This window comes from Pelecanus crispus, chromosome 10 (genome assembly GCF_030463565.1).
Source record: "Pelecanus crispus isolate bPelCri1 chromosome 10, bPelCri1.pri, whole genome shotgun sequence".
Lineage (NCBI taxonomy): Eukaryota > Metazoa > Chordata > Aves > Pelecaniformes > Pelecanidae > Pelecanus > Pelecanus crispus.
In genome coordinates, this window is record NC_134652.1 from 37,377,257 (window position 1) to 37,400,738 (window position 23,482).

General features: G+C 38.3%; 1 protein-coding gene across 9 annotated transcripts in view; it reads left to right on the forward strand.

Moving 5' to 3' along the window:
• CCAR1 (cell division cycle and apoptosis regulator 1) overlaps window positions 1-12,352 on the forward strand; it is a 28,946-nt gene extending 16,594 nt beyond the window's left edge. For 3 of the 9 annotated variants that reach the window (XM_075718020.1, XM_075718016.1, XM_075718018.1), the window contains 13 exons: window positions 577-787; window positions 1,594-1,677; window positions 2,343-2,528; window positions 4,160-4,351; window positions 4,844-5,077; window positions 5,383-5,509; window positions 5,772-5,813; window positions 7,228-7,310; window positions 8,478-8,624; window positions 9,028-9,148; window positions 9,723-9,908; window positions 10,310-10,515; window positions 11,911-12,352. In XM_075718020.1, coding sequence (XP_075574135.1) covers window positions 577-787; window positions 1,594-1,677; window positions 2,343-2,528; window positions 4,160-4,351; window positions 4,844-5,077; window positions 5,383-5,509; window positions 5,772-5,813; window positions 7,228-7,310; window positions 8,478-8,624; window positions 9,028-9,148; window positions 9,723-9,908; window positions 10,310-10,515; window positions 11,911-11,970 — 1,879 coding nt within the window. In that variant the 3' untranslated portion in view covers window positions 11,971-12,352. Of the gene's footprint in view, window positions 1-576; window positions 788-1,593; window positions 1,678-2,342; window positions 2,529-4,159; window positions 4,352-4,843; window positions 5,078-5,382; window positions 5,510-5,771; window positions 5,814-5,904; window positions 5,981-7,227; window positions 7,311-8,477; window positions 8,625-9,027; window positions 9,149-9,722; window positions 9,909-10,309; window positions 10,516-11,910 lie in introns of those variants that run through there. The other 6 variants (XM_075718017.1, XM_075718019.1, XM_075718021.1 and 3 more) reach the window with 6 other exon arrangements.
• The last annotated feature ends 11,130 nt before the right edge of the window (window positions 12,353-23,482 follow it).

Genomic DNA, 23,482 nt, shown 5'->3' on the forward strand with positions numbered 1-23,482 from the left:
TTTTGTAATAAGCTTGATTGGTGCCAACTGTGCTGAATACTGCATTAAGAACTAATTAAAAATTCTGGATTTATTTTGACATGTTATGCTGTAATTTTTTTAATGAATGTGCGTTGAAAATATTTTTCATTTTGTGCATAGCTGAAGAAGATCGTCAAGAGAACTTCATTTCATTGTTCTTTTGTTATAAATAAATAGCTGTTCGTTATATAGCCATATTTTCTCTTGATGAGTTTTTGTCCTGTGTTAACACTCATTGTGGTTTTACTAATACCAGGCAAGTCAATTGTATGCTAAATTGAAAGTGCTTCAACAGCTTTTATTTGCGCATTAAACCTAAGTGTGCTAAACAACAAGTTATATAAAAAAGAATTTTGTTGGGTTTCCTCTGTTTCAATTGTGATACCTTTTTACAAATGTGCCAAAAGAGAAAATATGGCTTCCATAATTTTTTTCTTTAGATAAACTTCAAGGTCTTGCAGCAAAGTTTCTTTACTTGATGTGCTACAAGTGATCTAGGCTCTTTAAAATGTATTGTAGAATTTTTTTTCCAACATGCTTCTTCCCTTGCAACAGGTACCGTTTTGCAGAGATTCGCTACCATCGCCCTGAGGAGACCCACAAGGGGCGTACAGTTCCAGCTCATGTGGAGACAGTGGTTTTATTTTTCCCGGATGTTTGGCATTGCCTTCCCACCCGCTCAGAGTGGGAAACCCTCTCCCGAGGATACAAGCAGCAGCTGGTCGAGAAGCTTCAGGGTGAACGCAAGGAGGCTGATGGAGAACAGGCACTGAACGCTAATCCCTTTTTCTATTTCTGCTTCTCACAGGCACAGGAACACAGGCACAAAATGCACACCACATACTACACAACATACATACATAGGAGGAACATAACTGGTAACAATGACTGGTAAACCAGCTTTCAGCAGTGTAGTGAATGTTGTTTTTTATTTTTATTTCAGCTAGTTCACTAACTTTAAATGTGTATGCTGATACCACAAATGGAATTAAGTTGTGCTTATGATGCGCAGAAAATTTTTTATCATAGACGTAGTTGCTGGAATCTGGGACCAGTTGTTGAGTGAGATGCAGTTTATGAATAGCTGTCTTTAAACATTTTGCCATTTTCTAAAATTTCTAAATTCTCTCTTCTGGCCAGTTCTAATTGTGATATTTGAAATTGAACAAACACCAGTCTGAAACATCTGACTTTCAGGCCATGTGGCTGATCAACATCTTGGAATAAGGGAAGGTCTGACTGAACAAAGAGTAATTTTGGGGATTTAAAATCTGGGGGAAGATCACACACTGTGTGGTTAACGGAGACCAGCAGTGTCTGTGTAACCCCAATATTCTTTGTGGTGTTGCTTATCACCCTTTTGTGTTCCACAGATCTGGCTTGTATTGGCTGAGTGGCACTGTGATCATTTATAAAGTGGTAGAATGTGTGTGTGAACTTGTCTAAATAATAACTTTAGGAGAAGACTATCTGAAACAGTTGTGACCTTGCACAGATCAGCAACAGAATTTAAAAAATAACTTACATGCTTTCAAGCTTTCTGAATGATAATTTCTAAATTTTGTTTGTCAGGATGAAGAGGAAAAGGATGATGGGGAAGCTAAAGAGATCTCTACACCTACGCACTGGTCTAAACTGGATCCAAAAACAATGAAGGTAACTAACGCTTTTCTTAATTTGATTCCGTTGTACATTTTCATTTTTAAGGCATGATCTGAAATCTGGCTGTATATTCGTTTAACTGAGAAAAAAGCTTCAGTAGTGTTTTATCTTCCTTGCTGATTTTGTAGGTATTAGATGCGATATCACAGTATGCGAGTGTGACTCCTGATTTTAATAAGTGAATACAGCTAACAGAAACTATTCTGAACTTTGTACAATTAAGGGGTATCACATATGATACATTAACTGGAAAATGAAAGTTCTGCAGTAATCTGGTTGTATCTACTTGCATTAAAAAATGTGGGGTCTAAAATACTTTAATGTTAGTTTAAAAAGGCAATAATTATTGAAAAATGTATGTCAGGAGACATAATAAAAATTTTCCTTGTAAGGATTAGTAGTAATAAACGATTTTACTATAGTAAAATCCTTTCCTTGCCCCTGTGAAAAGTTCCTCAAAAAGGTGTTCTTTGAGGAGAACACAATTTTAAATGTAACATGTTTTATATATCAGTACATATTAGTGTTTTTCAGTACAGATTTAAAAAATACAGTTCACTTTTCAGTGCTCTTACTTAATTTTTACTTCACCTTTTCTGCTAATCAAATGTTTTGCAATGTCACTGGTTGATACCACTTACAGAGCTTTTATTTACCAGGTAAATGACCTTCGCAAAGAATTAGAAAGTCGAACCCTTAGCTCTAAAGGACTGAAATCTCAGTTGATAGCTCGACTGACAAAGCAGCTGAAAGTAGAGGAACAAAAAGAAGAGCAAAAGGAGCTAGAGAAGTCTGAGAAAGAAGAGGAAGAGGAGGAGGATAGGAAATCTGAAGATGACAAAGAGGTTAGGTTTTGGACATATTTGGTTTAAGTCTTATTAAATATACATAAAACACTATATATAAAATTTGTATAAATAAAGATAAGTATAAAAAGTACAGGAACATGCCTAGTTGCATTGGGATTTTGTAGTTCTCGGATGACTGTACTGGGAGCTCTTGCTGTAACTTGAGCTGCTGAATTGGAATGAAATCTTGGCAAGTTTGAATTTATATCAGCAAAGTCAGCTGAAATGTGCAACTGTGCTAAGGGTGTCTGAATTAATGTCGGACCTTACATGTAAAGAAAAATAAATCCCAAACTCACGAGAGAAACTGTACTCGAGAACAGGTGAACACACTCAGGAAGATCTTAACTTCTTAAACCTACATGAAAAGTGGCTGCTTAGTTATATTGGCTTCTAGTGGCATACAAGCCTTAGGGAATTATTGTGGAAGTGGGAGGAGGACAGGTTCCAGTCTGTAAAAAGTTACAGGGTCTCAGACAGTCCAGTTTCTTCGTGTGGCTGATGGTTTGCCTAGGTTTGTTTAACCTTATTACGAATCTTTAATTTTTGCTTTTGGATAAACTTCCTGTGTATTGAAGTTTCTCATTTTTGCAGTTGGTAGTTTTGGTACTACTTAGTCTGTTTTGCTATTTCACGAGGATAAACAAGATCTGGGCAATAAGGCCAAAGCTCAACCACAGAAAAGGGGCATAAATTCTGGAGAATGTATTGGGTGTTAGTTGCTTTTAAACCTGCCTTTCTGTGTATTACCTGCTAACCAGTATGGAATGATGTGAAATTTTATATATCTGTGTAAACCTTGTTGAGAAAGCAAGGGCCATGTGCTTGCTCATTCTGTCAGCTGCTGCCTTCTCCCGCAGGTTGGATGGGCTTCAACTACCTTGGCGTTTCTTGCCACAGCTTTCTTTAAGATTAGGGGAGGGAGCTTTGATCGTGCTTGCTTTCTTAAAAAGCACAAGCTCTGCCATGACTTTTCCACACTCATAAGACTTTAATATTTCTCTCTTGGCAGTCAGTAAGCTGCTTGGTATTTTACCTTTTTTAACCTTTTGTTTGATTTGCATCACTTGTATCTATAGTGATTACATATCCCATAATCAAAAGAGCCAAGTAAATGGTCATCTGGTGATTGTTAAAGCTCTGTTGGATATCTTTGGGAAGGTGATGTATGAAGCCTTTTCCCATGTAAGGCATAAGACAGCTTACTGTACTGTACAGCTCTAAAAACACCCCTAAACAAACAAAAGTCCCCTCAGGAGCATTGACTCCTTTGCTAGCTTGCATGCTATTTCTTGAAGCAAACTAGCTTGAGTCCTTCCAATGTTGAATAAACATGCTGCAGTTAGCACCATAAGATAGTTGGAAGGTGCTTGTTGCTCTGTGGGCTAAAGAACACTGCATGTCCTGCTTTGTGTTGCTCAAGTGTCCAGTTGTCTTAGGCGACTGTTGGCAGCGGACACAGTATGTGTTCTGGAAATTCTAGTCTGTGACTTCTGTCTTCTGTGTTGCATTCAGCAGCTTAGGCTTTCCTTCACTTTCTTCAAAGCAGCGAGTCCTAAAAACTAATATATAGGCAGAAACTTCAGCTTTGGAATATGCTGTATTGGGGGTTTTTTGTCTCTTTTTAGGAAGAGGAACGAAAACGTCAAGAAGAAATGGAACGTCAGCGGCGGGAGAGACGATATATCTTGCCTGATGAACCAGCAATCATTGTACATCCGAACTGGGCAGCAAAGAGTGGGAAGTTTGACTGTAGCATAATGTCTCTTAGTGTTCTCCTGGACTATAGATTAGAAGATAATAAAGAACATTCCTTTGAGGTAACTTAGCTATGCTACTTAGTTAGCCATTCTTGTTTCTTTTTAATTGTGTGATAACTGCAGTATTCTTAAATTGTAAAAGTATATGAGAGCATGGCAAAGTAAAACTTAAATAAGTTAGTTTCTTTGTGCAATACCTAGGGAAAAAATGTCTAGTCTTCAGTACATGGTTTACAATAGCAGCATAGTCACTGTATGATATTCAGAAGAAATGCACAGGTTTTCAGATACGGAACTGAGTTTATAATTTATGCAGCTAGTCTAGGCCTTAAACTACTGCAGTACAGGAAAGAAGCATTTTTATTTTTATAAAGTTGTTTAAGGTTTCCATATTCAAAGCAGATAGTAAGAAATCTGACACTACATAAAATTCTGACATGGTCAAAGTTGGTAAGGTAGCAACTTACAGCTATTTAATCATAAGCGTACAAATTTTTAGTATCTATTTTAAAACTTTTTGTCGGTTCTCTTTTCATTCTTCGTTATGTGCAGGTATCATTGTTTGCAGAACTCTTCAATGAAATGCTTCAGAGAGATTTTGGTGTCAGAATTTATAAAGCACTGATTTCTCTCCCAGAGAGGGAGGACAAAAAAGACAAAAAAAGCAAAAAAGATGAGAGAAAAGAAAAAAAAGAAGAAAAAGAGGATGAAACAGATGATCCAAAACCAAAGAGGAGAAAATCTGGAGATGATAAAGACAAAAAAGAAGATAGAGACGAAAAGAAGGTCTGCAGCTAACTCATATGAAGTACTATCCTGTCTGGATCAGTATTAAACTGTCTCTGAATTTTACTTCATTGCTTTTGAAAACTCAGGCCTTGTAGTGGTAGTTAATTGATTTGGCTCGTTTATCTATTTAAATATGCTTCAGTCATATTCAGTAATGTAAAAATTTTACAGGTGTATTGGGGTATTTTAACATTCAGCCATATTACATAGATTTGTATTTGTTTTTTTTAAGTGACTAATATGTATGCAAATTTTGAATGAGGCTTTTCCTGTTTTTTAGTTTTGACTGGATAAATTTTTAGGAACTTCTGTTACAGAGGGAAGATAAAAGGAAAGATGATTCTAAAGATGAAGAAGAGACTGAAGATGACAATAATCAAGAAGAATATGATCCAATGGAGGCAGAAGATGCTGAAGACGAAGATGAAGGTATCTTGAATTATGAATTTTGTGGCTTTCAGAAATTTTTTTTTTTTATTGCCACTGAATATGTTCTCTCAAGCTGGAAAATGCACCGGCACTAGACAATTTAAAATTGCATTATTAGACTAATTTTATTTTAGTAATTCTGACCAGATCTACTTAAAATGTAAGTGCCTTTGTGCTAGGCATTGTATGAACATAGTTAATATAAACTAGCTGTGGTACTCAAAGTAAGGCATGCATATAGAAGTGGTTTTATTTTTTTCAGAATGCAGACCACTCGCAACTCCCATTGAAGTCAGTAGGAGATGTGAGTATTCAGCACCTCTGAAAAACCAAGCCACTTTTAAGTGCCTAACTTCCTATTCCTCAGTTCTGAAATGTCATCCTGTTTTTATTAGGCCAGAATGTAGCGTGGGGTGCTCTTTACATGATGTTATGAGGAATTGGTTTCTGTTTGGGTGGAGTTACGTTTGCCTGAAGAAATGGGGAAAGGGGCTGGGAAACTTTTCTGTCTCCAGGGAGCAGCAGTAGCCCTCTTTCCCTGCTCAGAGATTCAGAAAGGTGTAAGACATGGTGTATGCTTTTTGGTTTGTAATTCTTTGGGGGTTTTGTCCTTTTGTGGAGAGTTTTTGCTAGAGATGTGGGTTTGAACTGCTTAGATACTGCAGTCCCAGCATTTTCTAACCAGCATTTCCAGTTGTATTTTTGGCAGAGTACTGCACCAGCCTTAAAAAATTGGTGCTAATCTGTGGTTTCCAAAATAACTCTTTGCTTATAATCTGGCTGTGAGAGTGCCCTGGGCTTGTCTGTACAAGTGCTGCTACTTCCCGTAATCTGTCCTTGTGCCATTCCCAGACACAGTTGCTGAGAGCAATCCAACATGCCATGGAGGTGCAGGAGAACGCTATTGGTTCTCAGAAACGTGTTGGCAAAATTAGACAAGTGTTGTGATATAGTTTTTACCCTAAGTTTTTCTCACAAGAAAGGTGAGCTTAAAGCTGAACTTGGCACGTGATTCTCTGACCAAAGACTTTCACATAAGGTACAGAGCTGCATGCCATAATCCGTCCCTGCAGTTGTCATATTCTTTTCTTTATTTTAGATTTAGTTTTACCATACTGTCCACCTTTTAAACAAAAAACCTGCAGTTTGTAATTCACATCTAATAACTGATGTGATCTGTAACTTCTTGGAGAATCTAAATCATGGGATCAGTAACATCTCACTCAGACATGAGTATAAACACGTGCTTTTAATTATATAGTTGATACGGTTTTTATGATATAAAATATTTGATGAGAGTAAATAGTACTGATTTTGTCCTAATAGGAATAACCATAGCTGAATGCAGACTCTGCCAAGTCTCATTAGGGAGAATTGTGGTAATTTTCTGCACACTACTTAAAGTTGGCAGAACTCATTTTGGCCTACTTAGCATTTGTTTCAGCTCTTCTATCCTGTGCGTGTGTGTGAAAGAAACACGGGGGGTGGGGGGGGAGGAATTACAAATGGCTTATGTTAAAATAAGACCAGAGAAAAATAAAAATTTAACAGGACTCACTTAAATGCCTTTTTTTTTTTTTAATTTATTTTTCAGGGAAATACATTAATTTCAGATATTTGGGGGTTTATGTGAACTTTTTCAATGAACATGTATTTTGAGATAATGGTTATAGAAGCATTTACTGTGGGTGTGTTGAATTTCCTTTTCTGTTTTACAGACCGGGATGAAGAGGAAATGAACAAACGGGAGGACAGAAGAGAGGGAAATAGGCATTGTAAAGAGAGGTCATCTAAAGATAAAGTAATTAACAGCTTTGTTAACAACTACGTATAACCTTGTTAGAGGTGTCCTAATTAGAGCTTAACTTTATTTTTATTATAAGACCTATTTGCACTCCTTGATTCCTTCAGCACTTCTGGACTGAAGCACTAGGTGTGTATAGAAGTTAGGGAACATGTGACAGCTTTGGGTAAGGTGCTTACAACCTACTTTCACTTACATTTTAAAGTTCATTGGGTGAAAGCTATTGGAAAAACTTTCTTATATGGGATACTGATTTGTCTGAAAGAAGTGAGGACTAATGCTGTACATGCACATAAGAGGTATCAGATGTGATCATTTTACCCGTTATTTTCAACTGCTGTATTCTTAACATAAGAAAAGCAGAAGCTAATGATTGATAAACTGTCTTTTCAGTTGTGAAGCTTGGAATCATTATAGGATGGTTTTACATCTCCCTGCAGGAATATGGGTGCTTTTTGTGTCATGAGGCCAACAGCTTGCCTCCACAGTTGAGATTAAGGAACAGCATAAGTTTGATTTGTTACATTTAAACTTTCATTATAAATGCAAGTTTAAAACAAGTTTCTGATTCTCTTCGTTTTTTCCTTCAAGGAAAAATAGGAGTTGTAGGAATAGGAATAATGGGAAAACACAGTCTGCAGAACTGCTGTACTGTGAGAGCTGGATGCTCATCCATTACGTGTTATGGGGACTTCACTTTGAAAACAGCTGTTCAGTAAAATACATGATTGGGAAGAGAAGGGAACATAGAACCATAGAATCGTTTAGGTTGGAAAAGACCTTTAAGATCATCCAGTCCAACCATTAACCCAACACTACCAAGTCCACACTAAACCAGATGTTTACTATTACTTGTTTAATTAGGGTAATTCTTCAAATTTTTTGACATTAGCATGAACAAAAGGAAAGTGTGTCTACCAGATGTTACTGTCTATTGTGCTGCAATTATTTTAAATATTTGAGAGATTATTTGTCCTAAATAGCTTGCTTATATTATATTTGAGCTCAGTAGGTAAATGCTAGTTATAGTAACCACTCAACTGAAAGTAACGATAAAATGAATGGAGAAAAACTTTCATTAACTGAAAAGTTCATGTGTTTTTAGTAGATGGTGGGAAAATTATATTTTAACTTCCTAATGATCCCATAATGAATTTTCTGTAGGAGAAAGACAAGACGCAGATGGTGACTCTTAATAGAGATCTTCTGATGGCTTTCGTTTATTTTGATCAAAGTCACTGTGGATATCTTCTGGAGAAGGACATGGAGGAGATATTGTACACTCTTGGACTACACCTGTCACGTGCTCAGGTTTTGTATAGTAATAGAAATCTTGAAAATATTACAGGAATACTGTAAGTGGGAGGAATATAGTTTAGCTTCTAAAGGCTGTTGCTTACATACTTGGTCCCTGATTTTTATGTAGCCTCTTCATATTTACAATTAAATACTAGTTCAGTGTTTTGTAAATTGTCTTGGAGTGAAAAGGTGACGTTTGCAGCTCGTAATTTGCCCATATTGTATATGTAGCTTTTGTCTCAAAATGGTATCTTCCCCTCCTCCCCCAGCTTGTTTTTGTTTTAAGCCACAGTATGTTAAAGTTTAAAAAGCTGTGCAGTTTCTTGAAGCTTTCCAAGTTAAAATATTTTTGTTTAAGTAATATAATGTCTGTGTATTAAGTAACACCGTATTTCTTTCTATGGCTGTGTTTTAGGTCAAGAAGCTACTTAATAAAGTAGTGCTTAGAGAATCTTGCTTTTACAGAAGACTAACAGATACTTCTAAAGATGATGAAAACCAAGAAGAGTCTGAAGAGCTACAGGAAGATATGTTAGGTGGTATTATTGGGGTTTTTTTATGCCACAACTGCTGGAGAATTGTTTCGATGCGAATGATAATTGGAGTTCTGAAATACTTGCGTTCTTGCAGAAACTAATTCAGGTCTGCAGGGAACCTGCCAGTTTGGAAAAGTAAATCTTGGGCAGTTCATAAATTACAGTATTTCTGCCTTTGAACACATCTTGTTGCATCTATAGGATAAATCTTAATATCTTGGAACAGGAAGGAGGACAGAAGTTAATGTTGAATATTGATGAACAACATTTCTCATTCACAGTTTTGCAGTCAGGAGGATCACTGCTGATGTAGTAGAACAGAGCCTCATCTTTTTTGAAGACAAATTACTGCAGAAAGGAGGCATAGAAGAATCTCATGAAAGAGCATGCTCCTTTGGGGGGGGGGGGGGGGGTTGGGGTGAGGAGGGAGGAGAGAAATGTGAGGGATAGACCAGCAAACCTGAATCCATATTTATTCTTTTAAGAATTTATTCTTTCAAGAAGTTTTTGAGGTTGGTCACTAGAACGGAAAAATGACAGTGATTATTTCCTAATGCTACTTAATCTAATACAGGAAACAGATTACTGTTACCATCACCTACTATAAAGCAAGAATCAAAAGCCATAGAAGAAAATGTTGGCCTCATTGTGTACAATGGAGCTATGGTGGACGTCGGCAGCCTTTTACAGAAGCTGGAGAAGAGTGAAAGAGTGCGAGCAGAGATAGAACAAAAGCTTCAGTTACTAGAGGAAAAAACAGGTGGGACGCTACTTTGAAGGTGGTACTTACATGGATGCAAGATGCTAAGGCTTTTTAAGTAGATAAACCAATTTGAGTAATATTTGTGATCTAAATTTCTTAGCTGTTTGCTTACCATAAACCTAGATTTTCAGTTTCCCAAGCCCATTGAACTTGCACACAAACCGTTGTTGAGTACCATTGTCACCATGCTGAAATGCTTTTATGTTTTTTATTCAAGTTGAATGTAAGACTTCCAAATGTAGTCAGAATATTATCAAGTGGTAATGCAATGCAGTTTTTAATATTCTTTAAAAATTAGTAGTTATGGTGTTGGCATGTAAATGGAATATTAAGATGCAAAATACACAGCATTGGAAGTGACTGACTTGGGTTTGGTTTTTTTTTTCCTTCCCCCTAAGATGAGGATGAAAAGACCATACTACAACTGGAGAATTCTAACAAAAGTCTATCTGCGGAGCTCAAAGAAGTGAAGAAAGACCTTGGCCAACTGCAAGAGAATTTGAAGATCTCGGATGAGAAAAATTCGCAATTTGAGGGTCAGCTGAATAAGACAATCAAAAATTTAGCTACTGTTATGGATGAAATACAGAGTGTTCTTAAACAGGTTAGAATTGTTTAATTCCATTTTTTTATTATTGTATGCAGGCTTCCTGTAGACTACATTATCAGAACAAAAACTTGAGAATAAAAAAAAAATTTTCACATGAATTCAGGGCAGGAGTATCTTAACATATATATATATTAAAAAAAAGATGCTCAATGCAATTATTTGAAAATAACAACTAAAATGTATTTTTTCTAAGCTTGAAACACGTTATTGACTTAAATCTTTTTAAAAATGTATAAATATTAATGTAAACCTCAGACCATCTTAATGTTTTCCTGTCCTGATCTTGTCCTTCCAACAGTCCAAATCTGCTCTTCTGTTTGATCAGTTAGGAGTAATTTTTCAAGACAGAACTTAAGTATTTCAGTTTATGTGGGGGTATTTCAGTAAAATGAGTTTTAAGCAAACTGCGTAACGCTCCAGAGCATTTCTGTCCCTGTACAGAAAGATACTTGCATATTCCCTAGGAATGCTGGGGGGGCCCGTTAAGTAAGGCTGAATAGAAGTAGGTTATGAAGGCTACTGAGTGACAAACTGGTACCATGAGGGAGCCTTGCTTCTCCTTCTGTCTGTATTTTGTCTGTATTTTGAAAAGACAATATGGCATCTACAAAAGCTCTAAAAACCACACACATGCACAAAAAAAACCCCTAGAAACACCTAGAAAACTTGACAAATGTTAGCACTTTCCTCCTCCTTTGTAGGATACAAGTGATGCATCATACAAGTCACTGTAGCTTATTAAACTGGCAGTACCTTGCAGCCATCTGTCATCAGTATCATTATGCAGTCCTGTGCTTCGCTACATGTTGTAGACCTGCTACTCCACCAGAACCAGCAGCTGAAGGCACTTCATAACCCTCTTTTCCCATGCTCTTAGCTCAGTTAGCTAGCCTTGCTCATCCAGTCTGGTATTTTTGAGATGAAAATGTCTCTGAAGCCTAGTGTTTTCAGATGGCTTTGACTAATAGAAGTATTTTATGTTACAACTGTCACGGTAAATTATTATCCTAATTTAACGGATTTTGCAAAAACTGTTTTTACTTGCTCTTTAAGAACACACACCACCCCACCCCCCCAAAAAAAAAAAACCCAACAACCAACCATCAGGGAAAAAAAAAAGCCCAACAGCCCCCAAACCTTTAAAGTGAGGCTTCTGGGGATGTTTTTTGTGCTTCTCTTCAGAAGTGCTTAGGTCACATTTAATTTCTGCCCCTTCAATTTTTCAGGAAGATACTGGAATTTGTTATAACTAAACTGAGTAAAATATCAGTTCACATAGTATTTAAAGTTGACAACAAACAGTATCTTTGTCTCATGCTCCTTTACCGTTCACATGAGAAATACCACTTCTAGAATTCATGGAATCCTCTCCCTTTCTTTCTTTTAAAGGATATTGTGAAGAACGAAGATAAAGATCAGAAATCCAAAGAAAATGGAGCAAACGTATGATAAAACTGCTGCTGTTTAGAAGAATGGTGTTACATAATGTAATATAAATCATGATACCAGAATGTATGGGAAGTGATGCATGTTTGATTTTAGTAGTATAAATATCTTAGTTCCAAAAGATGTATAAAGTTTTATGAATGTGAGTGTCTGCTTCTGAAGATTGCTTGTAATTCTTAGCATTCAATTTGAGACACTCCTCAAGTGAAAATAATTTTGCATTGCAAAATGTTTTAGGATGAACTTTATAGTTTTAACCCTAATAAAGTTCATCAACGTAATAAACAGTAGCAAGTATTTAATTACCAAATGTTTTTCATTAAAGTCTAGCGAAATCAGATTTTTCATTATTTATAGAATTGCCATTTTTAGGTTTTTATTTTTATTTTGGTCTAATTAGTCTTTTTAAATTCAAATATAAATCACAAAATAGCATGCTGCTTAATTTTGCAAGTAAAGATTTTTTTAAAAAAGAAAAAAGCTTCTTGGATTTTTTTTTTTTTACTTGTCACAACTTTCTTTTCCTTTCCAAATGTAACTTTCTCCCCCAAAGCTGCTTGTATTAAAGCCTCATAATATACAGTAGTTCAGATGAGTTAAGAAAGCAATAGAAACCTACCAAAATACTGGTAGAGTTGTGAGATTTATATGAAAATACATGGGCCTGTTTTAAATGTATGTCATTTGTGTTCCTTTAATTGTTCTTCTCTTTGGATTAATATATATGCTCCTTTTTAATAACAAATGCAGTGTATTAAAATGTATGTTTGGATACCAGGCCAGTAGATGTCAGAATAATGCCTTACATGGAGAAAAAGCTACCATTGTAAGCCACCTTCAATTAAATTTGGACTTCTTTCTTAATATGCGTAATTACTTCAAAGACTTTAGTCCAACAAAAGAATGGATACACAAGTATCAATAATCTATGTTATAATTGCTAAGGAGCCGGACACAACTTGGTTTGTTGAAAGTGGGTAAGATTGCCTTCCTTGGTGTTCACAAATCACTAGAGACCGAAACTTAAAAGTTAATGTGACATCATTGTCAAAGGCAACTTATTCAAATAATGTGAAATATGAACAACCGTATTTTGGTGCAACTTCCAGGAAAATCAAGGGGTTTGAAGGTTGGGACAGAAGTGTTTTCTTACAGAAATGGTTAATTTTAGCAGACCTTTTCTTTTTTAGCCTAGATGTCCTAGGTAACTAAATACCTGTTTGGAGAGTCCAAGTGCCATAATATGTATCAATAACCTACATGGAAACTCATGTAGCTTTACTGAGATACACATTAAAATGCCTGAATTTATGTTCAAAAAGAGTCTAAGCTGGTGCTTTTATCACTTAACCTTTCTTGGCTCTTTTGGAGCTAGACAAGTAAAGTATCTTTTCATTAAAATAACATGCATAAGCTTCCCCCTCATTCATCTCAGTTGAGTCACTGTATATTATCTTAACTGTTCACACTAAAGTAGGAAGTACTATAAAAACACTAATTATTGCATATAAGTACACAGAAGGTGCATGCTTTATGAATTAAGAGATAACATCTCATTAGAATGATTGAATGAGGATGGTGATAAATTAATCTTATGAAAAGCGTTATCTGTGGTGTACAGGTGGTGTTAACAAATTCTTTTGTAATCAAATTATATTTTTCACCTTTACCTTTGTACAAATTGTTGACAGCATGTTTCATTTTTGACTTTGAGCACCGTTTATTTAAATGGACTTGAAAGGATTGCGTTTGAAATACTTTGTTCATGACTTTTCAGCAGTACATGTGAACGTACAAGAAAATAATTCTAGAATTCAAGATAATATCTTTTTAGGCACACTGAAACATCTGTTGAAATATTTTGCTGGCGTGTTTTTACCTTAAACTGCTGAGCTGAAAGCAGTTGTTGCAACAAGCAGGCCTCATCTTGTGTTTCAGTGAGCGGCCCTGTTGAGCTAGTTGCTAGAGTTATACAGATTTTTACAGTATTTAAGAAAAAAAGTATTTGTTAGAATGAGTGTAATCTTTCTCTATACTGCTTTGATGTAATAGTGTTTCAGATACTATGTACAGTCTGCGTTTGTGTTGGAAAGGAAATCAAAGAGGTAAAGAATAAAGGAAAAAAAAACAAGAAAAAGTTTTACAACCTACACAGAGCTTGACCAGTCTCCTGAAGCACAACTAATCTGCAGAAGAACAGACACCTCTACGTGCTGTTTAAGTTGTTTTACCAAACAGCACAAGGTTCTGTATCTACACAGCATCAATGCTGGTCATTGGCTAAAGCTTCTTGGTAACATTCTCAGAAATATAACTAATTCTTAAGAAAATTGAATAGAGTATCAGTAATGGAGGTTTGGAGAAGCAATCTTCTGTCAGTTTTAATTTACGAACAATGTTTTTCCATTTTATGTCTGCAATTCCCACCTCATGGGCTTTCCACTTCGAAGTCTTTCATTACGTTATCAGTTGCTGGCAAAAGCCTGGTAGAAGTGAGCCTAAGCCGGGTCTTACTCTGATGCCTCAATGTCCAATTTGTTTGTAGTTTTAAAATCATCATAGGTGCTCTATGGAAAGTAGTAAATCTCAGACTGCCTTGTTCTGTGGAGAAAGCACTGCTACAGCAGACCAGTAAATGGAATCTGATCTTAGTTTATTGATTATTTCGCTCCCCTTTTGTATTTTCTCTAGTATGGGGGAATTAATGAGTTTAAACCCTTGGAGGTGATAATTCAGACTAGGGGATGCCTGTGAATAAGGCTAGGAAGAAAGTTCCATGTGATACATCTGCATGCAAAATGGTCTAGAATAAAGTGGACTCTCTTGAGGCCTTTTTGCTTTTGCTCTGGTAATGAAAAGGCAGAAGTATATAGTTTCAGTGCTACATAGCAACAGTGGCAAATAGACCAATAGTGAATTCTTGCCAAAGTTTTCTGAAGTGTTCAGCATTGCATGTGGGATAACGGAGCTGCTTTCAGCACTGCTGCATGTTCTACTGTGATGAAGACATGTAATGTTTTCTTGACTCACCCAGTGCTTGATGCTTGTGCCTGTAGCGCGTGGGTGCTGCTGCAGAATCACTTCCCAGTTGTTGCTTGCTTTACCTGGCATCCTCTGGCTCAGCCTGGGGCACCCTGAAGCATACAGTGGAGAAGCTGGAATTCTCTGTCTGGTGCCTGTGGGTTTCCACAGATCCAGCATTTACAATTGAGTCGTTTCAGAATCTAACGTTATGAAGCCTAGTCCTTTAACCTAACTTTTTTTTCGATGTTTAACTGCTTTGAGAGAGATGAATGGCTTTCAGTCCATCTTTCTGCTGCGTAATGTACTATGTGAATATCTGTTTGGACTTATGTAACACAGTTAACTTTCACTGATAATTTTATCAGGAATGTGCACAAAACATGTTTTTTCTCTTGCTTCTCTGTAATCTTTGTGTACCCAGGTCAGGTTCTTACCTTGGATGCATTTGTTCACTGCAGTTTATCTTTAAAAATATAAAATATAAAATAATTCATTTTGAGTGACTGAGTCTTATGGCCAGCAATAGATTGCAAAACGTGTAGGTAGCACAGTCAGTACACTTATGCTAATATTTTCCAGAAAGCAGAAATGGTTCAAGTAGAAATTCAGCTGCGGCTTGTATATTGCCATATAGTGTGACAATAAAAATGGCGTAAAGAATGAATACCTCTACTCAGCTATCAAAACTGCCAGTGTTTTCCCACCAAACTTTTATGTTTCTGCATACTGGGTCTCATTAGATGTATTGCATTAAAGTAGTTACAGTAAAAAGCTCTAATAACAACATGCTTTACTTTCAAGCAAAAATAATGTTCCTTTTTTTATTCATCCACTATATAATCCATGGCATCATGATACAGAGTATAAATTCAGAGTTTTAGAACACACCAAGTACTGCCTGAAGTCCTATGTTTTGTAGTGTTTTAACTGTGGTTAGGAACATTGCTTTTGGATTTCTAGATACCTGATACCTGAATTTGTACTGAAAATGTGATACTGCAGTTGTATGCTGCTTTTGATTTCTTGTATCCTGATGGTTTTAAATTGTTATTCTCTTTAATGAGTGGATTCTAACTTGTTTGAGGATTCAGGTCGAGTACCCTACAGTACACATAAGAGCCAGTATCTTTTCAGGTGTGATTCAGCAATCCTGCAGGCTGTTGTATCTAGCCCAATTAGTTCACTTCTCTTTATTCTTCTCTCTAAAACGACAGCAGAATAGTGGTGCTGAGTAGATTCGTTTGTTGCATGCTGTAATTTTGTTTTTTTGGTGCTGGGTTATGAGGTTAAACTGCTAGAGTTTTTCTCTAGTTCCTGTAGTACTTCACTGTACTCGGGCCATTTACAGAGCATGTTAAGCGACAGGTGCCTGTTGAAATACTTTGTTGATTGAAATTATTGAAATTGTTCAGTGATGTCCTTCTGTTTAGAACTAACAGTCTTCCCTTCTGTATCTCCCACAGGCTGAGGAAGGGGCTTGCGTAGCTAGCTTTTATTCTTGCTGATAAGTTGGACTGCAGTGTCGAGCCATGTTCATGTGAACTTCCCATAGGCAAGTGATCTCCCAGTGTGGTGAGGTCTGCCCATTTCATCTCTTTGTGGGAGGCAAGCGATAATGGTCCACGTGCATCTAAAAGTCCCTTCTCTCGTATGCTCTGGGATTTTCCTTAGCAGATACTGGACTGTTGTAGTGATCTTTTGGAACAAGTAGGTTCCTGTGAAGGGGATCTGAATATTCAGAGAAAGTAGCTGGGCTGGATTTCAGCCAAGACAACAGATTCCCAAAGCCAGATGTTTGATGGGAAATTGATTCCTAGATTATTTTCCCTCAGTCTAGGGAGGGGCAAAAGTGAAAGGATGCTGTTGACTGAATCATTGTCCACATTTCATTGTGAGCAGACAGCTGGGTAGAGGGGAAGAGTGGAGGGGAGGAACACTGCAGAGAACCCCAGCCTGAACTCTCCCTGTGCTGCTTTTCAGCAGATATTTTTAGAGTACTAATTTGCTGTATTATTTGTTTGCAACCTTTTTAGTGATACAGAGAAGGATTTATTTGAGTACGAGTTGGTTTGTTTTTTTTTTTTTTCCCCTGTATTGCTTAATTCTTTTTGGTCTTCCTGACACAGGGTCATCCGGTTACATTCCTGTTTTGTCATGCAAGGGACAGAAACAGCTGGAGAACAGCAACCTTCATTTTGGTCCCTTTTTAGCAGGGCTGGATGGTAGCCAGCAGATCTGCATATAAAAAAGCAGAAATTGCCACCACATGTCCTGTCGCAGAAATGAACAGAGATAAAAGTACCTTGCAATGCTGGTCTCAAAAAACACTTGTCTCACAGACCAACCTGATTTACTGTAAAACAGTCCATTGTATGTGTGCAGAGGAAAAGTTAAAGAAGTAGGCAATTTTCACTGTAAGTATAATGTACGCACAGCTTGTGGAGATGGGTTGTTACACTTTCAGCTTGGCTCTAATAAGAAATGAGAGAATTTTGGAAGTTCTCTTAAACATCTGGAAAGACTCATCTGTTTCACAAGAGTTGTCTAGGTCTCCCATAAGAGACTTTCCTTTTCAGCTTGTCTCCTGATGCCTTGTTTTACCAAAGTGCTATTCGGGTAAATTAAGTATGTTACATTAAATGTAACTATTAGAACATTCATGTTGCAAGTTGTAAAATCTTGGGGAAGGGTTTCCAAATGCAGCTTGAGAGTATTCCTAAAACATTTATTTACAGAGAAAAGCTTGTACTCCTCTGATATAAGGAAACCATGTATAATGTGACTAAACAGATGAAAATGTGGATTAGCTCCTTACTGATATTGAGCATGATTTTCTGCCTTAGTGTCTTTCCTGAAATCGAGCTAATGGCCTCTTTTTTGGGGGGGTGGGGGGTGGGTATCTTTTCATTATACTGAGGAGTGGAGAAATAGATGACCTGTAGTACTGGGACATGTATGGGTGGCAGCACGTCTATAAATCCTCTGATTATCCATGGGATCCAGTAATATGCTTGCAAGGAATGTGCAGTCAGCATTTTCAGTCTTGTGATTTGGGCATGTAATGATGGACAGCACAAAAGGGGACTTGTGGGGGTAATACAATGTACAATAATTGTGATCCAGGGACAAAAGCAGAAGTTGTATAGCATGACCTTTGGGTAGCAGGGGGACAGAATAGGTAGGATTGATAACAGATGGCTGTTCAGATATTCTGAGCAGTGAATTCATTCTGATACCTACTTCACGCTTAAAGCGTAAAGAAAAGGAAAACAAATCCACTTTAGGGTTTTGGGGTTTTTTTTCAATGAAGACAGATTGAAAAAAGATTATTCAAATGCAACCTGCAATTTTAAGAACCTACGCAAATTCCCTAAAGAACGCACTGAATTGGACAACAAATCGTTCTGTGAGCACCAGGTTCCAAAGCAAGCAGTGCACATATCTTGTCAAGGAATTTCCACAGTAAATAAGAAGATGCACTCTGTAGCTTTGCAGAATATGAATAAACTTGCACGAGTACCATGTAAAAACCGTGCGGAGCAGTGCTAAAGCGTGGCCTGTGCGCCTTTGCACCGGTGCCTCCCCTGCCTGCTCTGCCAGGGCCTCACTTCATCAAAGTGTAATCTGAGACAGGGCAAGAGCCCACATCTGGGGGAGGAAAACACGGGGGTGGGGTGGGAGTCCTTTGTCTCTCTGAAATTTTAGTGTAAAATAGAGGCAGGTTGTTCCAGCCCAGAGTGGGATTTTCTGGAGGGAGAGTGCCCCACCCTGGAGCAGCGGGGATGGGAGGGGAGCACTGGGGCAAGGCTGACCACAGTGGCAGCAGCACATAGCCAGTGCTGGAGCCCTCCAGTGCCACTGAATTTATTTTGCTTTCATTTTGACTATTTCTTATCTCCTTTGCTGCCTGCCTGTGTGATCCCGATGGTGAGATCCTCTCTGTTTTGCAGAGCTGCCGGTTGATTCAAGCAGGGTAGCCTGAGCTGCCGTCACAGGCTTTCTCAGCTGGAAGTACAAAACCTATTTTCTGAGGGCAGCTAACTTCTGCCTGTGGCATTTTGTGATTAGCGGTATCAGTGTAAATCCTGGCAGGCAAAAATCCTGCAGCTGGGCTAGCAGAAAAGCGGGGAGCAAGCAGGGCATCGCCACCACAGCTTTCTCCGGAGGCACAGCCTCCCCGTCAGTACGGACGCTGGGACAAACTGGGTTTCAGCTGCTGGTAGTCTGGTTTGAAGTCAAGTCAGTGGTGAGTCATTGCAATGTAGACATGGGCACTCAATATTTAGGAAAAATGTGATAGGAAGCATGCGCGCTGGTTGGTTTCCATGTTTTGTTGGGGGTAATGTTGTTTCCTGGAGGAGGTGACTGGGTATAACATGTCCAGAGACTGATACTGCAATGAACTGGAAGATGCATTCATAACCAGTGGAAGACTAAATGAGTTTCATTCGTCATGAACATTTTTAGACAAAGGATGATGCGTAGAAAGAAACGCTGGGGCTGGATGTTATGGATTGACTCAGCACCAAGATTTCTCTGAGAAAGAGCTACAGGACGTGCTGCCACCAGAGAAGGTAAAGGTGGAGGGCACACAGCACCGTGGGTGGGGTGACGGCTGCCTGGGAGGGAAGGCACTTAGCTACCTAATACAGACATGATGCTCTAAAGGCAGCAGCTGCTTTTAGTCTTAATTCCTCTGGAAATGCTGACCAAAAAAACCCCAACCTGCAAAGGGATCTGCTAAATCTTTTCTAAAAATGCATAAAAGTGAAATTGATGGAAGATCTAAGAAGAAATCGGGCTCAGACACATTCAGGTTGCTACCTTAAGTACATAATTACTCACATTAAACATTTAGAAGATGAGAAGTTTGCGGAAAATGACATTGCAGCACTGTCTTGTTTCCCCCCTTCATTTAAATTGAGTTTATTAACTTTCATGGGATACACAGAGAACATGCTCTCAGATCTGGCAGTAGTAACAACAACGACAAAACCTCGAGGGAAATTTATGAGTATTTTTAACTAGATTGTACTGGTGGGTATTTAGCCATCATTTCTGTTTGCTACCTGCAATTAGTTCATATTCAATTAATTGTGCTAGTGACCTCTGCAGTCTAATGAGGCCAGGCTGCAATCAAGGGCTTAGTCTATACATAAAAGTACAGCTGCTGGATTATTGAGTGCTCTTAACGCAAGGCTGCCAAGAGAAGTCCTCTGAAACGTTAGGGGCTGCAGAATATACCAGCAGCATGAACTGTGGTTCTCCAGCAGAGATTAAATTTCTGTTCCTGGTATTGGCTGCTGCCTCACAGCTCCTCAGTTTTCACTCAAGGCATTGGTTTTGGTCAGTAAATCCCTTTACTGTTTGCAGTTCCTGGAGGGGAGGCAGACTTTGGTATGCTGGGGTCATTAATCCTTGAGTCTGTTTTACCCTTGGTCCTGCGGGACTTGTGTCGGTTCATCCTGTGGCGCATCCTGGAAGGCTGCTCTTTTTCTGACTGACCTTTAGCCGGAGGAGACAATGCTGTGCCACTTGTGTAGTTCTTGCCATTTTCTGTGTGGTTTTGACATGGTTAATTAGGATCGCTCTCTGTTGAAGGTGACTATAGGAGATACCAAATTCTGGTTACCAAGCGTAACGCAGGTAAGTGGTGGGCAGCGCAGTCCTTGCTTCGTGTCAGCTGAGATGTCTGCTTTAACATTTTGATGTGAAACACTTGAGCTTTAACTTTCCCAAAACTAAAGGATCAGAGGCATTAGCAGCCAAGCCAGGAATGCTGCTAACAAAGACAGAGTAGAAGATGCTGAAGTGAAGACTTAAAGCTGTTCAGCCCTGTAGTAACTACTAGGTACTTGGTGAAGTGCAAACAAATCCCTTTTCAGTTGGATTTCCAAAGGTTAGGAGGGATTTTCGTAGCTGTCTTTGAGAGGTTTATTGTTATTTTTCCCTGAGTGTAGCTCTGTAACCCTCTCTGTCCAAGAATGAATTATATTTTAAGTTAGAAGTATGTTTTACCTCAGGCAGGTAATAATAATAAGATCACAAATAATAATAATTAATTAGAGCACAAATAGATAATTAGATCACAAAAGCTTTTTTTGGAAGGTAACTAGCAGTTCTTTGAGTAAAAGTGCAGTTTTGAATTCTTTCTTGAAGCAAGAAATTTGTCAACTTTTGGAAGACTTGAGGAATTCTTAATGTTCTGTTTCAAAATTTTTAACATGAAAATTTCTGATGTCTAGCCTGTGTTGTCCTTGGCCAGCTCAACATCTTTATGCTTCTCTTAACGCTGGCTTTAGCTTAAATCACATAGATTTCCCGCCCCGGTATTTACCCTTCTTTCCCAATAATTTGTAGGGAATAGCCGCTCCCTGTCACAGCCCCATTTGCTGACTAGAAAATTGATCTCTTCATGCAGTCTCATTTCTAGGGCTCTCTAGTAACTTTACTAACCTCTAGTAGCATTTGCTCCAGTGTGAGTTCATCTTCCCTGATCACAAGTGGCCTATGGATCTCTTAACTATTTATTAATGCAGGTGAGGTGTTATTTAAGGAAGAACAGTGTTTTACTTACTGGTGTCCATCTAAAAAGCGGTAATACCACTAGGTATGTTGGGAATGGTTCCCTCTTACTATAGTTAAGTTTTATATCGCTGGTGAATATTGCTATGTTACTTGCCGGTCTCCTGGGGATGATTTAGAGAGAGTCCTTGACTCCTTTGTTTTTTACCTCCTTGCTTCCCAGTGACCTCTTTTCTGATGCATAGCATGGCTGGTTGAATCCAAACGTAAATTACTTTGGTAAATGGATTAGATGATTTCCCCTATCATCTTGTCTCTTGCTGCAGTAACACCCAAAGGGGTTTCTAACAAGTTAGAGTTCTCTCACAGTTTCTTCAATTGAATGCCTTTGAAGAAGCTTCTCTTTATGAATGTCACTTTTTCAGACAATTGATGTTGAAGCGACATTTTCATGGTTTTACTTCCATTTCTGGAAGCTTAACTGAAACAAATTTGCAATTTGAGTGTCTTTACTTAGGTAATTTTCTGGTTAAAACCGATACATTCTGTGCCTTCTCTTCCATAATGACCATGTTCTGCTCTGGGAGACTTTTCTCCTGTTCATTATATATATTTTGCTCTAGAAAAGCAAGTGACAAGTTAGATGACTAAAATGCAAGGCACACAGGTTTCTTGGCTTTTGTTCTTTAAAGGACTTGACAATATTTAAAAATGAAGCTATTGGTACCACATTTGCTGTCTTTATTTTACACAGAGAGAGATTTGACTGCTTTTTTTAATCTACCTGCTCTCATGTTGTTATTTGCAATAATGTGGAATTCGAGCCACTTGGGTTTTTCACACTTTGTGACTAAAGGCTGGCATGTTGAGAACCAAGCAATGTCCTAAGTGGTTCTCAGGAAACATTTCCTGCAGCAGGTAGCAATAGCAATGTCTGCAAACTCCAGCAGTGTTTGGTGAATTTTCACAGATACCTGGGGGCACCAGGTGTCAGTGCTGGGAATCACTTGGCTTACAGTATCTTTACCCTTGGCCATGGTACATGAAAAGTGTCAAGACTCAGTTTTCAGACTCATGAGAAAAATCAGCTAACCATTTTGAGTTTTTTCCTTTTTAATCCACAACCACTTGTTTGCTGGACAGTAGGCAAGAAGCAATGGGCATGCAGCACTGCAGCGCTAATTTTGCCAAGTCACATTTCAGTGAAGAATTATACTAGGGTCTTGGCATGCTCCAGTCCCTGTTGCATGCTGGTTTTAAAATCCTTGGCACTCCAAAGTCCTCCCTGCTGCATCTCAAGGAGCTTTCCTGGCTATTGCTTGTCATCAAGAAGACACTGTGGTCCCACAGATCTTAGTGTTACTCTTTATGCCAGCAGTTCAAATGAGGCTTGTTCTAGAGAAACATACTGGGGAGTTGGACATCCTGACTGTACAGAATAGACTACACCTTGACTGATGTCAGCCACCAGAAGATTAATCACATAAAGGGAAAATCCACCCCCAAAAGCTTATAAAGAATCACAAACTGTCCTTCTGTGTTTATTCCCAGGTAAAATCCAAAATGTCTTTCTCTATCCTTCTGATGTGGAGGCCAGCTCTGGTTTGCATGGTACACCCAGGACTGGGTAGGAGCTGTTACAATTGTCCTCCTTGGGGTTTGGAAGGGAAGAAGGGAAAACCAGGGCAATTCATATCTCTCAGAGGGTGAAGTAGGGGCTAGTTTAAAATAACTATTCCTCTTGATCTGATAACCGATCAGTCTCTGTCGAAATGCTAACACCCCTCTGTCGGACCATCTCCTGTGCTTAGCTGAGTTGTTCAGTCAATTGTTCACCAAACGAGGGACAAACTGCTCCCTGCCACCTTTCCTGTACAGCCACGGGCGATGCATGCAGGGCAGTGCTGGGAGAGGAGTAGGGGGCTCTCAGCTGAGATTTATAGATACAACTGGAAATACTCAGTTT